This window comes from Schistocerca gregaria, chromosome 4 (genome assembly GCF_023897955.1).
Source record: "Schistocerca gregaria isolate iqSchGreg1 chromosome 4, iqSchGreg1.2, whole genome shotgun sequence".
NCBI classification, from domain to species: Eukaryota; Metazoa; Arthropoda; class Insecta; order Orthoptera; family Acrididae; genus Schistocerca; species Schistocerca gregaria.
This window is the reverse complement of record NC_064923.1, coordinates 214,730,111-214,746,944: the sequence shown is the minus strand read 5'-3', so window position 1 is coordinate 214,746,944 and position 16,834 is coordinate 214,730,111. Positions and strand designations below refer to the sequence as shown.

Sequence of the window (16,834 nt, the reverse complement as noted above, 5' to 3'; positions counted from 1 at the left end):
TGATGAGTTAATGCAGACCCGATTTATGCTGGAAAAAATTAGTTCCAATTTTGGCGACTAGGTGCTAATCTGGCGCTGTACAGTATCTTGTCGAGGTCTGCAGTGTTCATATCGAGGAAACTGTGCAAGCGGCAGCTAATAATAAAATCAACATTATGACTTTCTCATTTGTTTGACCTCTGCTGCCCACGATCCGTTCCTAATACATTACAGATAGAAACATTTTTGTGTGTGTTTCTTACATTCACAGTGCTAGATTTGTACCTGTTGGCCAAAACTGGAACCTTTTTTTTCCAGCTTGAATCTGTTTCGCACTAACGTATTAGAATATTTATCAACTTTCGCTGCCATATGATAATTACAGCCCACACTGGACGTTTGTAACTGAATTTTAATCAAGACCACCCGATATATCACACTACAGATGTATGTACTTTGTTGAACACTGAAGAGGTTGTAAATTGTAGTTTCTACTGGAAAAAAACCAAGCATGTTTAACACAACCTTAATAGGAAATGTAACGTGGCGAGAGTAATTTACCATATTTAATGATCAATGTGTTTGGGTATTTACGGCTCCATGTGTGTTCTGTGTATGTTTTGGAGATTAGTAATGACGGAAAGTATTACAGAAACCGCAGGAATTTGGAACGTATTCCTAGAGCCATTTATTGCTCGCTGTTGTAACTCAGGTTTTGACAGCGCACATACGGAAAATCCCGACACGCGTCGAGTTCTCCACTACCTGGTATCCTCTCTCATCTTAATGACTACAGCATTCTCCCATTATCGGGGTGTGGATTATCCGGTTTGCATAGTTTGCGCGATTTTTGATAAAAAAAGTATAACGAAGCCTGTTGTCTTCTGTTAGATTTAGAACAAATATTTTCGTTTAGAACGCACTGTTATGCATGTGACTCATGTTACATCACTCACACCGAGGCACTGAAATCAGCTGATCTGTTATTAGAATATGCAGGCCTTTTCTTTTTTTTTCATGTATCAATGTTCTGGTCCTACTGAAAATGAGGACCGTCATCAGGAGAAATGTTAATGGAAAACAGAAACAGAAAAATTTGGGAGATTGTTTCCCAAAAATGAACTGAAAGCAAATGATGTAAAGCATAGTTTTTATAGTGTAATTTTGTAAATAAATTGTTGGTTTCCAGCGAGTAACGTACAAGTAACGCAGTGAATTTCGGAAAGTGACATGTAGGATGTTTTGTAAATACAGCAAGTAGCTTGCGGTATTTTGTATTATTCGTGTTTTTTGCTTATCTGTGGCGTCTCGAGTCCGCGTTAACGCGAGGTAACCAGGACCGGCTGCATTTTGTATTTGACATACAAAAGGCCACGGAAGCATAAGAATAAGGGTATTATTGGACAGCGTAATGTAGAAGATATGGCTGAAGGAATAAAATACTGTATATTAAAGAGAATAAGATGCCGCTGGGTACAGCTTCGAAACGATTGAAGGTGCCGAGAAACATTCTGCGTCCTAGGCTGATCACGGGGATTTCGGACAGAAGGCAAACTGGTAAAGGCACAAATATCAGAAATGACAGTTAAGGATCAGGATTCCTTCTTTCACTGTTAGAGCCGAAAGACTTTCCTGCGACAGTAGAGCTGTCATATCAGTTATTTATCAACATACTCTTTCGGCAGAGCAACGAACAACAGTGGATATCGCTGACGTATCACATCAAGCGAGAAGAGGCTTGGAAACTATTCTGCAAATTGTGCTGTCTTATTTTATTCAAACAAATCTGGTAAACTTTGAGTGCAATATGGTGGACGGTGTATAATAGGTGTGAACATAATGGCGAAATATAGCGATTCATGTCATAACTACAAAAAGAGCTGAAATTTAATGAACTAGGTGCGGTATCGAGCTCACCGTCACTAAGGAACAAGCTGACTTTTGCACTTGTTTTACTGCTAAACAAAACTTCAGAATATAATAATTAATTTCTTTAGTTCACTGCCAAGTAACATAGCTCGATGAAACTTAGACCATAAGTAGAAAACACTGCTGCAACATATTACAGAAAGTAACTGAAAAAATACGCAATGAGACGAACAAAACTGACACTTTTATTCAAAGATAAGAATTAAAGCAAGTGGCCACCATTAATAATATCCCTTGGACATTACAAGAGGCAAGACAATATTTTTAATTGGATGTACGATCATCTCGGACTCCAGTGCTTGCTCTACAACGAGCTCCCAAGTTGAGGTAGCAAGGTTAGTAAGGAGTTCTTGTGCTATGGCGTTCTATTTCTCCACCAGCGCTAGTGACAGCTGCTGTATGATCGTTGGTACATGTAGGCGTGGTGCGATACGTCTGCCCAACTAATTCCACAGGTATTCGATGTGATTTAAAGTTGGTGGAACTGGCACGTTGCTCCACCATGGCTGCGACAAGCGGAACATCAGCGACCTTGGCGGGTGAATGTATGGTGTGGCATTATGGGAGGAAGGATAACTGGCCCCAATTTTATCGATGGCAATCTAAATGGTGCGATGTATGCTGATTTCCTACGTAATGTTCTATCAACGTTACTACAAGATGTTTCACTGCATGACAGAATGGCGATGTACTTCCAACGTGATGAGTGTCCGGACATAGCTCGCGTGGGGTTGAACCGGTATTGAATAGCATATTTCACGACAAGTGGATACCATACCATGGCCCGCACGTTCACCGGATCTGACGTCCCCGGGTTTATTTCTGTGGGGAAAGTTGAAGGATATTTGCTATCGTGACAACGCATGTGCGAACATTACGGAAGGCGAACTACTCGCTGTTCGGAGAAATGTCGTTACCCGTATTGCCAAATGCATTGAGGTTGACGGACATCATTTTGAGCATTTATTGCATTAATGTGGTGTTTACAGGTAATCAAGCTGTAACAGCATGCGTTCTCAGAAATGATAAGTTCACAAAGGTACATGTATCACATTGGAACAACCGAAATAAAATGTTCAAACGTACCTGCGCTCTGTATTTTAATTAAAAAAAACCTATCTGTTACCAACTGTTCGTCTAAAATTGTGAGCCATATGTTCGTGACTATTACAGCGCCATCTATCAAATATCGAAAAAAGTGGTCCATTCATATTTCTTTACGTACTATACGAATATGTAAAAAGTGGGGTTTCCTATTTACAAAAACGCAGTTGATATCCGTTTGACTATGGCAGCACCATCTAGCGGGCCAACCATAGCGCCATCTGGTTTCCCCCTTCAAACTATACAAGCTTCCTTCTTTGTACTTTTTTCGTTTGACGCTTATTTCGTGAGATATTTGGCCCGGTCACGATCAATGGATCACCCTGTATAGGGTAGGAGTACAATGTGATCATAAGTTGACCTGTGAGTGTACTGTGTTCAAGGATTTGGAGGTCACTGTGTCCATGCAACTTTATTTCTCCCTACATTATAACACCTGGCCCGCCAAAACTATCATACTCCACTACGTTTCTGGGTGCTGTAATTGTTCCAACCCTCGCCATATGAGCATTGTCGAATACGATCGTTTCGGCGGTCTAGGTGTTATGGTGCCGGGAAGTTTAATCTGCATGGGCGTACAGTCGTCCACATCTTTGAACACAATACTGTCGCCGTCCGGTGAAACCGAGCGGTTCTAGGCGCTTCAGTCTGGAACCGCGCAACCGCTACGGCCCCAGGTTCGAATCCTGCCTCGGGCATGGATGTGTGTGATGTCCTTAGGTTCGTTAGGCTTACGTAGATGTTAGCAATATTAGCCTATTCCCAAGAGGTAGCAGCTTTCACTCAGTTAATACTAGGCAGAAAATCAATCTGCATGTGGAATGCACTCCCTTGACTCCTGTGCAGAAAGGAGCGTAGTATTCTGCTGCATCCATTTTCAATAAGCTACCACAAGAACTCAAAAATCTTAGCAGTAGCCCAAACTCTTTTAAGTCTAAACTGAAGTTTCCTCATGGCTCACTCCTACTCTGTCGAGGAGCTCCTGGAAGAGCTAAAAAATTAAGCAAATTCCAGTGTTACATTGTTGATTTTCTTTATTTAAACTTACGACTTGTCACCTGAATGTTTTTTTTATATTTCATTTTATCTGTTTCTAATATCGTGTTATAATTTCATGTATTGACTTGTTCCATGACCATGGAGACTTCTCGTTAATTTGGTCCCACGGAACAATAAATAAATAAGTATATAAAATAAATAAATAAATTGTTCTAAGTTCTAGGGGCCTGATGACCTCAGAAGTCCCATAGTGCTCAGTCATTTTTGGACGATACTCTCGTCAGTCAACGTTATTGGGAAACTGCACTCCTTCCCCTTGTGAGTATTTTAAGGCGTGCACATGACCGCGAGTGAGTTACATGGATGACATTGCGCGACCGCATCGAACAGGGCACATGTACGATCTTTTGGAACGACAGGATGTTCGGCGAGTGGACTGGCCTGCTCTTTCCCCCGAATTTAATCACAAAAAAATGGTTCAAATGTCTCTGAGCACTTTGGGACTTAACATCTGATGTCATCAGCCTCCTAGAACTTAGAACTGGTTAAACCTAACTAACCTAAGGATACCACACAAATCCATACCCGAGGCAGGATTCGAACCTGCGACCGTAGCAGTCACACGGTTCCAGACTGAAGCACCTAGAACCTATCGGCCACAACGGCCGGCATTTAATCACGTCGAGCACGTGTGGCATGTGATGGGGCACTGTAGCACATCCACGTTCATCAGTAACCATCCAGCCGTGCTTGCGGGCGAATGGACTGCCCTAGCACAAGAACTTACCAACCTTGCAGACAGCATAGGAGCACGTTGTAGAGGAAACATTTGCGCCCGTGGTGACCACACCCCCTTTTAAGAACCTTCTTTTACCTGTTTTAATGTCCAGGGGGCAATCGTTAACGATGGTGATTTTAGTTTAGTTATTGTCAGTTTTGCTTTCCTCATTCCGTATTTTTTTTCAGGTACTATCTGTGGTTTGTTGTAGTAATATTTCCTATGTATGGTCCAAGTTTCATCGAGATATGTCACATAGAAGCGACACATCATGTGAAAGTTACTTTCGTCCTTAAATTTTTCGCACTGGTGTCGTACGCAGAAGAGCTTCTGCGAAGCGTGGAAGGCGGGATGGGGGGAGTACGGCACATGTGAACTTGCGGGGTGGGTTGTAAAAGTCTTGCCTGGATGGACATCTGAGTCAGTAACGTCACTTCCCTTCGAAAGGCAAAGGGCTGGTTCGGCAAACATGCGTAATCTATCAGGAAGTTTCAAAAACGGCGCACATTCTGCTGCAGAGTTAAACGTTGATCCTGGACTTCATTCTTCAGTTTTCTACGGCACTGGATGGTAGTGAAACGTGGACTGTGGGATAAACGGAACAGAAGAGAATCGAAGCATTTGATATGTGGTGCTAGAGACGAATGTTGAAAATTAGATGGACTGATTTGGTGATGGAAGAAGCCTGGAGATGCCGACAGGTTTCAGATAGATTATATAATGGGCAGACAGAGATTTAGGAACCAGGTTTTAAATTGTAAAACGTTTCCAGGGACAGATGTGGACTCTGACCACAATCTATAGGTTATGAACAGTAGATTAAAACTGAAGAAACTGCAAAAAGGTGGGAATTTAAGGAGAAGGGACGTGGCTAAACTGACTAAACCAGAAGTTGTACAGAGTTTCAGGGAGAGCATGAGGGAACAACTGACACGAATGGGGGAAAGAAATACAGTAGAAGAAGAATGGGTAGCTTTGAGGGATGAAGTAGTGAAGGCAGTAGATATCAAGTAGGTAAAAAGACGAGGGCTACTAGAAATCCTTTGGTAACAGAAGAAATATTGAATTTAATTGATGAAAGGAGAAAATATAAAAATGCCATAAATGAAGCAGGAAAAAAGGAAAACAAACGTCTTAAAAATGAGATCGACAGGAAGTGCAAAATGGCTAAGCAGGGATGGCTAGAGGACAAATGTAAGGATGTAGAGGTTTATCTCACCAGGGGTAAGATATACAGGGAAATTAAAGAGACCTTTGGAGAAAAGAAAACCACTTGTATGAATATCAAGAGCGCAGGTGGAAATCCAGTTCTAAGCAAAGAAGGGAAAGCAGAAAGGTGGAAGGAGTATATAGAGGGACTATACAAGGGTGAGGTACTTGAGGGCAATATTATAAAAATGGAAGAGGGTGTAGATGAAGATGAAATGGGAGTATATTGATAATTTTTACTTATGGACCGTAATAATACACGCAACTGAGGAAGACAGGACAACAAAAGTTGAAGTTGAAATGGAAGATATGATACTGCGTGAAGAGTTTTACAGAGAACTGAAAGACTTAAGTCAAAACAAGGACCCGGGAGTAGACAACATTCCATTAGGACTACTACAACCTTGGGAGAGCCAGTCCTGACAAAACTCTACCATCTGGTGAGCAAGATGTATGAGACAGGCGAAATACCCTCAGACTTCGAAAAGAATATAATAATTCCAATCCCAAAGAAAGCAGGTGTTGACAGATGTGAAAATTACCTACATTTCTAACATTTGTATACTTAGAGAAAGATTTTGAAAATGTTGACTGCAATACTCTTTCAAATTCTGTAGGTGACAGGGGTAAAATACAGTGAGCGGAAGGCTATTTACAATTTGTACAGAAACCAGACGGCATTTATAAGAGTAGAGGAACACGAAAGGGAAACAGTGGTGGGAAGGGAGTGAGACAGGGTTGTAGCATCTCCCCAATGTTATTCAATCGGTATGCTGAGCAAGCAGTGAAGGAAACAAAAGAAAAATTCGGAGTAGGTATTGAAATCCATGGAGAAGAAATAAAAACTTTGAGGTTCGCCGATGACATTGTAATTCTGTCAGGGACAGCAAAGGACCTGGAACAGCAGCTGAACGGAATCGATAGTGTCCTGAAAGGAGGATATAAGATGAACATCAACAAAAGTAAAACGAGGATAATGGAATGTAGTCGAATTAAGTCGGGTGATTCTGAGGGAATTAGATTAGGAAGTGAGACACTTAAAGTAGTAAAGGAGTTTTGCTATTTGGGGAGCATAATAACTGATGATAGTCGAAGTAGAGAGGATATAAACTGTAGACTGTCAATAGCAAGGAAAGCGTTTCTGAAGAGAAATGTGTTAATATCGAGTATAGGTTTAAGTGTCAGGAAGACATTTCTGAAAGTATTTGTGTGGAGTGTAGTCATGTATGGAAGTGAAACATGGACGATAAATAGTTCGGACAAGAAGAGAATAGAAGCTTTGGAAATGTGGTGCTACAGAAGAATGCTGAAGATTAGATGGGTAGATCACATAACTAATGAGGTATTGAATAGGATTGGGGAGAAAAGAAGTTTGTGGCACAACTTGACTAGAAGAAGGGATCGGTTGGTAGGACATGTTCTGATTCATCGAGGGATCACCAATTTAGTATTGGAGGGCAGCGTGGAGGGTAAAAATCGTAGAGAGAGACAAAGAGATGAATACACTAAGCAGCTTCAGAAGGATGTAGGTTGCAGTAGGTACCGGGAGATGAAGAAACTTGCACAGGATAGGGTAGCATGGAGAGCTGCATCAAACCAGTCTCAGGACAACAACAACAACGATTTGGTGGTAAGGTTTTATGGGACCAAACTGCTGCGGTCATCAGTCCCTAAGCTTACACACTACTTAAACTAACTTACGCTAAGGACGACACACACACACACACACACACACACACACACACACACACACACACACACACACACACACACATGCCCGAGGGAGGACTCGAACCTCCGAAGGGGGTTCAAAAATGGTTCAAATGGCTCTGAGCACTATGGGACTCAACTTCTGAGTTCATCAGTCCCCTACAACTTAGAACTACTTAAACGTAACTAACCTAAGAACATCACACACATACATGTCCGAGGCAGGATTGGAACCTGCGACCGTAGTGGTCTCGCGGTTCCAGACTGTAGCGCCGTAAGGCACGGCCGGCCCGACGGGGGAATAAGTGGACTGATAAGGTAAGGAAAGAGGTGGTTCTGTGCAGAATTGGAGTGGAAAGGAATATGTGGAAAACACTGACAAGGAGAAGAGACAGGTTGGTAGGAGATCTGTTAAGACATCAGAGAATGATTCCCCCTGGCTCTAGGGGCAAAAAACGGTAGAGATGACAGAGATTGGAACACATCCAGCAAATAATTGAGGACGTAGGTTGCAGGTGCTACTCTGAAATGAAGGATTTGGCACAGGAGAGGAATCCGTGGCTGGCCACATCAAACCAGTCAGAAGACTGGTGACTCAAAAGAAGAAAACGGCATATACCGGGCGCCCGTGATGGTACCTATCAAACACATAAATATGACTTGTGTAATGGCGTGGAGTTCCGTCATGATTCTGTTATCGTGTAGGTTCGTACTTTCAGCGAGCATGTATGGTAGATAAAAAACAGATCTTTGTTGCTTTCAGGTGTACTGCACGAGCGTCATGTGTATCGTCTATCCAAACCCTCACTGAGAAAAGTCTCAGTACTGGACCTACCAAATGGTGCAATTATCAAGCCTCGGCTTTTGTTAACTTTACAGACATTGTACGACAAGGCGATTCTATCTGTCTCTGAACTTTCCATGATGAGACCAGCAACTATGATGCTGGGGAATTGCTGCTCAACGTTGCAAATAAATCTGTCTCGCAAAGCACTTTGTTCTTTTCCAGTGATTCATGGAACGCGGTCTGACGGCTGATCGTGAGCTAATATATTCAAAAATGGTGGCACGTTTCCAAGCGCCGCTACAGTTATCTCTTCGACATTGTGATACTTCGCGAGTCGTCGTGGGACAGATAAACTGGTCTTTAAAAGTGCGGTTGGAAAATTTCACGAGGAGGCCAGCAAAGTGTTATTTTTTACACGCAGCTGCAATCGTGCAGAGTGAAACGATGCCGACGGCGCGACAGAGAACTCTGCGAGTTCTGTTCTTTGGCCTTTATTTTCAGTATTTTGTAGAAGGTGCTGTTGACAGTTGGGAGTCCCACCCATTAGTAGTTGCAATGAACAAATTCATCATCATTGCTGTACACTACACTTACAAGTTTCCCTCACTGGCGTAACCCGACCGGTTAGCTGTATCCCGTAAACTTCGTCCAGTGAATTGTGTGGCCAGTGAAGGTGGAGGAAATTTCCACTAACCCTACAACCCGAACTCGTGCTAATAAGGAAGAGTTCTGGTTCGAGCAGGGCCTATAACGGCAATGGGAGCTCAGTGAAAGTTACGTAAATGGCATCTATAAACATTTTGTGACTAACTGTCTTACTAGTTAAACATTTTTTCATGAAAACAGAAGTTAATTGCACATCACACAAAAGATTCTGTTGAATACGCGTTTTTCGCATTCGTTCCACAAGAAACCGTTGAACTTTTTACTTCTTGATGAGAGCGGTATGTCGTTGCGCTGTTTTATTAGTACCATCTTAAAATTCAGCCTTCCGTTTCCAACTAATTTATGAGGCCTCGTGATTATAAATGTCATTGGAGACAGTGCTCTAGCTCCAGGGGACTTCGAAATACAACGATGGATGATGCAGAGGCCAAACATTAGACACTTGGCGAATGCAAAAAACTGTAGCCTTTGCGTTGCAGAGCACAAGCTTTGAATCCGTTGAGATGGTACGAAACTTGACAAATCTATCAGGTTGTTGTTGCAGTTGGAACCTGCTAAAATCAAACCCTTCTTTTCTTGGATTCATGCAAAAGTTAGATATTAATTACACTCAAAAACGTCAAGTAGTTACTCTGCAGCACCATAACACACTGATGTATCTGCGAGTAACTCTTGACGTAACTTGAACGAGCACATATGCAGCCACATGCATCACGTACGTACAAAAACAAACAAACAACAACATCAATTTGTACGAGGAACATTCAGATTTGCAAACTGGTTAGACACACCTGAGCCATCTTTGTTTCGGCAATAATGTGTGTTTCTACCATTGGGTAATCTTCCTCAATCTGGTGAAGGTTACCTCATGTAAGGTAAGTAAACATATTAAAACTAAATCTTGGAGAAGCCGTAAGGTAAGAAGAGCCGCCGGAGAAATCAGAAGAGCTGACTACCTGAAGGCAATATGTTGCTACCCCCCCCCCCCCCCCCTTTTCTTCAAAAACGTTTATAAGAGTGAGCACCCAGATCTTCGACACACCTTGGGACGTACCTATGCAGATGACTCAGGTGTGACGACTCCAGGGAGAGCCTTTGAAGAAACTGATTGCCAAGATAATCAATACACTTGAACCATTGGGATAGTTTTATGATCTGAATCAACCTAAGCCTAATCTAGGAAAGACTCAATTGCTTTCCATTTTAGAAATAGAGACGCTGGCAGAAAACTTAATATTAAGTGGAGAGGATTGGAAATTCAGCACTGTGACATCCCAGAATATATGCCAATTACTCTGTTTCGCACCCTACTTTCCAGAACAGACTGCATGGCTTTGAAAGGAAAATTCCGCAGCAGATACATAATCTTGAAAAGTTGACAAGTTGTACGTGGGGAGCAAAACCCCCTGGTTCTCAATCAAATGCATTTGGGACTCTGGGTGTGGGAGATATAGTTTAGGGAGCATCGATTTACACCAGGAATGTAGAAGTTGCCTTAAGAGTCAATTCACTTAGTTAAGATCTGCAACAGACCAACCTAGCTCCGAAGGTCTACCTGTTGTCCAGCATTGACCCCCCACCCTTAAGACGCAGAGTGTTGGGAGACAGATATCAGATTGAAAATCGTAAACATTTCATGTACAATAATACAGTTGCGTCATGTCCACGATAAATTTTTGCAATGAACATTACCATTAGACGTCAAATGTTAGAAATGTTTTCCTGTGGCAAGAGAGTGCTCCTAAGAAAGAGTGCTTCACTGCAAGGGAAGAAACGAAACGAACTGCGGCTGCCATCTGGGCTACACTACTTGGAGACCCTTAATAGAACAAGAACAAGAGTCAAGAGGCAGAACAATTTTGGTCACCTGGGGAAATGAGGTGAATGTTACGTGTACCTGCGGAGCAATCCGGACACTTAATAAGATGCCATAACCTGGACGTATCCTGTGCAATACAGCTGCGAAATACTAAAGCGCGAAAGAGAAAAGAAATCATGGGGAAACTTATTGTAAGTCTCTCAAGTGCTCAACAGCTCCCGGAGACAAGACGAAAGGGGGTGGGGAATAAGAAAGAAGACACCTCATCTCTTCCCATGAATGACATCGGTCCAGCAACTACCACTTGCCATACTGAAAGCTGGACATTAGGGAAGGCTCTGATCACAATGCTATAAGGAGTGTTGGGATATAAGGAGAACAGGTAACATGGGACTTCAGTACAGGTGACGTAAATTATATCAATAACCTCAATCCTCAACATCACGCGGTTGTAACGTAGACTAGATGACGACAGTGACAGCAAAGTCTTCTATTTTAGTGTTAAATAAAAAAAGCCTAAATGGGCCGAAACAGAAAATAACAGTTGATACAAATTATCTAGACTGAGCTTTTCGTGAGATGATAAAACAATATTACTGACTAGTTCTGTGACAAAATGCAACTTCTTTGCATACAGGAGAGTCTTGTTCACACTAGTGTTAACGCAATAATTGATTCAGGGACTCCGCCTCAAGAACAAGAACAAGAACAAAGTTTTTTCACGGTCCTGAAACTGTTCGGTGAATTACATTTACCTTAAATGCAGACATTATGGATTAGAACTGACAATGGCCGTTCAGTTGGAAATACAAATTACTGTAACGAATCAAATCTATTGTTCTTCACTCTAAGCGGTTTGGAGCATTATCCCCCGATCATCAGCTGGATTTATTGCCATTAATAAGGCATACATGGTTTACATGTGTGACCTGTTCGTATAACTCAACTCGCAGCGCGCTAGCTTATAAGAAAACATAGAGATTTTATATGTAAGAGATTTCGTGGGCAACCAGACACTGTCGGCCAGCACAGGATAGGTGTTTGCATTACTGCTCACCTATGAAACCTAAAGTTCCACATAACATTAGAGTGTGTACAGTTTCTGTGCTACAGATTGCTCACAAAACATAGTAGATGCAAATTATCAATGCCTTATTAATTGAAATAAATCTACCTGATGATGGAGATATAATCCTCTGAGACGTATAGCTGGGAGATCAATAAATGGGACTGGCTGCAATGATTTACTTTTCAAATTAATCACATTTGATTTGACGGTAGAGCAATCTCCATAATCAGCATGTGGCCAGCTCCTGTTATATAAATTACTAATCAATCAAGGGACCAGTACTCCATTTTCATAAGCAACCTAGTAGTTTTCCATCTGCGCATTACAGATTCCCATCTGTCAGTCCTGTTAAAACGACGATATTACGATGGCACCTTGAGTACCTTAAACTTCGTACATAATAGAAAAGCCATTGAGATTACCGAGCTACAGCTTCGTCACATACCGTTGTGTATGTGGTGTTTTGGACTCTACGAGCAGGTGAGTCAGTTGCGTAACTGCTGCAAAACATCCTCCTGGGAATGAGGCGACGCCAGACGTTCTCGGCAGCACTTAAATCTAAAAATAAATGCAAACTGATGGAAACATCGATGAAATCTGGTAAAGCGAATCATGTGAATATAACAATAATGACGGGTGCGCTGAGAATTGACAGAGTATCGAAATTTACGCGTGCCGCTTATTAGAGAGTATTCAGTCTAGTGTCAGTCGTCTCTTCGTGTATATTATAGGAACGAGGTAATGCATAGCCTAAAGTGATGAACGTGTAAAAGAGAGAGTAGGGAATCTTCAATATTAAACAGTACAATCCATTTTGGGGTTCTTAACACCACTGAACGCATAAAGCAAATACATAAAGAGCGGCACAAGTTGAATAAGTTTCTTGTGGTGGCCATCTTCGCAGCAACTGTGTGTAAACTGCAGTAGCTCAGAAGGAAACCGCCTTTTGCATGTTTTTTATATATTTAACTTGTGCACAGATGCATTTCGCCTTAGTTGCAAGGAACTTTCAGTGAGTGTCAGATAGCGTCTAATTCATTATTTGTTGGCCAAACAGGTTCCTCTCGTAACTGCAAACTTTCAAACAGTTTCTCACAAGAGAGAAAGCTGTTGGGTTTACAGATAATGATTTAGACGCTGATCTGACTCTCACTGAAGGTGTCCTGTAACTAATGCGAAACGCGTCTAACTCACCTACCTTAATATGCAGCATGAAGAAGGCGTTTTTCTTTTGAACTACTGTAATTTAAAAGTTGAAATATTTACGGCAACCAAAACTGTATACAGTCTCGACCATCCGTTCGAGCATACGCTTACACACACACACACACACACACACACACACACACACACACACACACACGTTTATATATCTCGATTGTTGTTGTTGTTGTTGTCTTCAGTCCAGACTGGTTTGATGCAGCTCTCCATGCTACTGTATCCTGTGCAAGTTTCTTCATCTCCCAGTATCTACTGCAAACTACATCCTTCCGAATCTGTTTAGTGTATTTATCTCTTGGTCTCCCTCTACGATTTTTACCCTCCACGCTGAACTCCAATACAAAATTGGTGATCCCTTGATGTCTCAGAATACGACCTACCAACCGATCCCTTCTTCTGGTCAAGTTGTGCCACAAATTTCCTTTTCCCCAATTCTGTTCAATACCTCCTCATTAGTTATGTGATCTATCCATCTAGTCTTCAGCAGTCTTCAGCATCCTTCTGTAGCACCACATTTCGAAACCTTCTATTCTCTTCTATCTCAGTTATACCATGTCTAACCCCGTATTTTTACACTACAATAGGGTGTCACGGATCCTGACAGTGGGTTAATCGACAATTCCCTTAAGAAGCGTGAGCAACAGCAACAATAGTCATGTATTATCGAGGAGTAGTAATTATGTTAAAATATATGCAGTAGCGTCCGGTGATACATTTTTCCCTGTTTGCCCGTTCGTAGACGCAGTAAAGTTTATTTCCGTACTTAGAAATATACTCACCACCCCTTTGGGCGTTGGCTGTCGCCGCGACGAGTAGAAGCGCGATTGTAATCAACGCCCACCTCGCGATTCCCGAGCGGGAGAAGGAACGTCGCACTGCCATGTTGCCAACTATGGAACACTCACATCACGCACGTCCGCACTCTCCGACGGTTGCCGGCCGACTGAAGCGCTGCTACCCGCGCAGACTCCGGGCCCAGCTGGCGGCAGCGCTCTCCGCTGACGTCACAGTTTTGAAGACCGCGCACGCGTATAGAAAGCTGTCCCGTTCGCAGCCGCCTCTACCTGCCTTGTTGTTGGGGTACTGCAGGAGTTTAGCTTCTCAGAAAACAGGTTTCGCTCTCACCGCCGACGACATTGGCGACCGATCACGGTGACCTTTGGGATCCCGGTACAGGGTTCATCGTTATTTCCATAGGTTGCTTCTTCAAGGTCCAAAGGATGCTATTCGACATGGTTCTTCGTCTAACGTAGTCCGACCAACACATCGCGAAGACTTTATAAAGTTGTCTTTCATTCTGGGAGAAAAACATACCTTCTGAATACAATATCTGCTCAAAGATACCCCGACAATTACACTCTGGCCACTAAAATTGCTACACCATTAAGATGACGTGCTACAGACGCGAAATTTAACCGACAGGAAGAAGATGCTGTGATATGCAAAGCTTTTCAGAGCATTCACACAAAGTTGGCGCCGGTGGCGACACCTACAACGTGCTGACTTGAGGAAAGTTTCCAACCGATTTCTCATACACAAACAGCAGTTGACCGGCGTTGACTGGTGAAACGTTGTTGTGATGCCTCGTGTAAGGAAGAGAAATGCGTACCATCACGTTTCCGACTTTGATAAAGGTCGGATTGTAGTCTATCACGATTTCGGTTTATCGTATCGCGACATTACTGCTCGCGTTACTCGACATCCAATGACTGTTAGCAGAATATGGAATCGGTGGGTTCAGTAGCGTAATACGGAACGCCGTGCTGGATCCCAACGGCCTGGAATCACTAGCAGTCGAGGTGACAGTCATCTTATCCGCATGCCTATAACGGATCGTGCAGCCATGTCTCGATCCCTGAGTCAACAGATGAGGTCGTCTACAAGACAACAACCATCTGCACGAACAGTTCGACGACGTTTGCAACAGCATGAACTATCAGCTCGGAGACCGTGGCTGCGGTTACCCTTGACACTGCATCACAGACAGGAGCGCCTGCGATGGTGTACTCAACGACGAACCTGGGTGTACGAATAGCAAAACGTCATTTTTTCGAATGAATCCAGGTTCTGTTTACAGCATCATGATGGTCACATCCGTGTTTGGCGTCATCGCGGTGAACGCACATAGGAAGTGTATATTCCTCATCGCCATACTGGCGTATCACCCGGCGTGACGGTATGGGGGCACTTTGAACAGTGAACGTTACGTTTCAGATGTTTTACGACCCGTGGCTCTACCCTTCATTCGATCCCTGCGAAACCCTACATTTCAGCAGGATAATGCACGATCGCATGTTGCAGGTCCTGTACGGGCCTTTCTGGATACAGAAAATGTTCGATTGCTGCCGTGGCCAGCACGTTCTCGAGATATCTCACCAATTGAAAACGTCTGGTCAATGGTGGCCGAGCAACTGGCTCGTCACAATACGCCAGTCACTACTCTGGATGAACTGTGGTATCGTGCTGAAGCTGCATGGGCAGCTGTACCTGTACACGCCATCCAATCTCTGTTTGACTCAATGCCCAGGCGTATCAAGGCCGTTATTACGGCTAGAGGTGGTTGTTCTGGGTACAGATTTCTCAGGATCTCTGCATCCAAATTGCGTGAAAATGTAATCATATGTCAGTTCTAGTATAATATATTTGTCTAATGAATACCCGTTTATCATCTGCATTTCTTCTTGGTGTAGCAATTTTAATTGCCAGTAGTGTATTAGTGGGCACTAATATAGATGTGTTCACCCTTCGTCTTTATAACGGCTTGAAATTTGCTGGGTACACTTTCAAAGAAGTGTCTGAATGTCTCTAGTGGAAAGGCAGCCTGTACTTCCTCAAGAGTAAAAGCCGGAGAAGCCAGTGATCTTGATGCTGGGGTCTGGAGGAAATCGATGAAAAACTCATTCTAAAGGTATCCATTGGGTTCAGGTCGGGAATCGTGGCAGGTCAGTCCATTTCAATAATGTTACTGTCCACAAACCAGTGCCTCACTGATGCTGCTTTATGACAGCGTGCATTGTCATGATAATACAGTCATCATCTCCAAACTGTTCCTCTACTCTACACGATATCCAGTGCTACAAATTGTGATAATCTCCTTCCACATTTAGCGTTTCCTTAAGGGCAATAAGGAGACCACACAACAATCATGAAAAGCACCTCCATACCGTAGCACCGTAACACCACCTCCTCCGTACGTCACTCTTATCACTGCACATAATGGCAGGTAACGTTCTTCAGAAATTCGCCAAACGCAAATCCTTCTATCGGACTGACAAAGGGTATAGCGTGGTTCATCACGCCAAATCACTCGCTTCCAATTATCCATAGCCCTGTGGCGTTACTCATGTGCCACTCGGTCATGACTTCAGAAATATGTCGCATATGAGGAGCTGCGCGACCACCATATTTAACTTCCAGCGCACAGTCTTTGTGCTAACTGGACTGCTCTCAGCACTTCGGAACTCACGAGTGATTCGTTACGCTGATTTCATGCGATTTTCTACAACCAATCTGAGCAATGCTCGTCAGTCCCTGCATCTCAGTTCATGAGGTATTGATTTTCAT

At 42.9% G+C, this 16,834-nt stretch overlaps 1 protein-coding gene across 1 annotated transcript in view; it reads right to left on the bottom strand.

The window, feature by feature from the left end:
* Window positions 1-14,353, bottom strand: part of LOC126266899 (serine protease snake-like) — a 246,321-nt gene extending 231,968 nt beyond the window's left edge. Inside the window, exon 1 of the mRNA XM_049971567.1 lies at window positions 14,050-14,353. Within this exon, the coding sequence (XP_049827524.1) occupies window positions 14,050-14,152 (103 nt within the window). The 5' untranslated portion in view covers window positions 14,153-14,353. The remainder of the gene's footprint in view (window positions 1-14,049) is intronic.
* Between the last annotated feature and the right edge of the window lie 2,481 nt (window positions 14,354-16,834).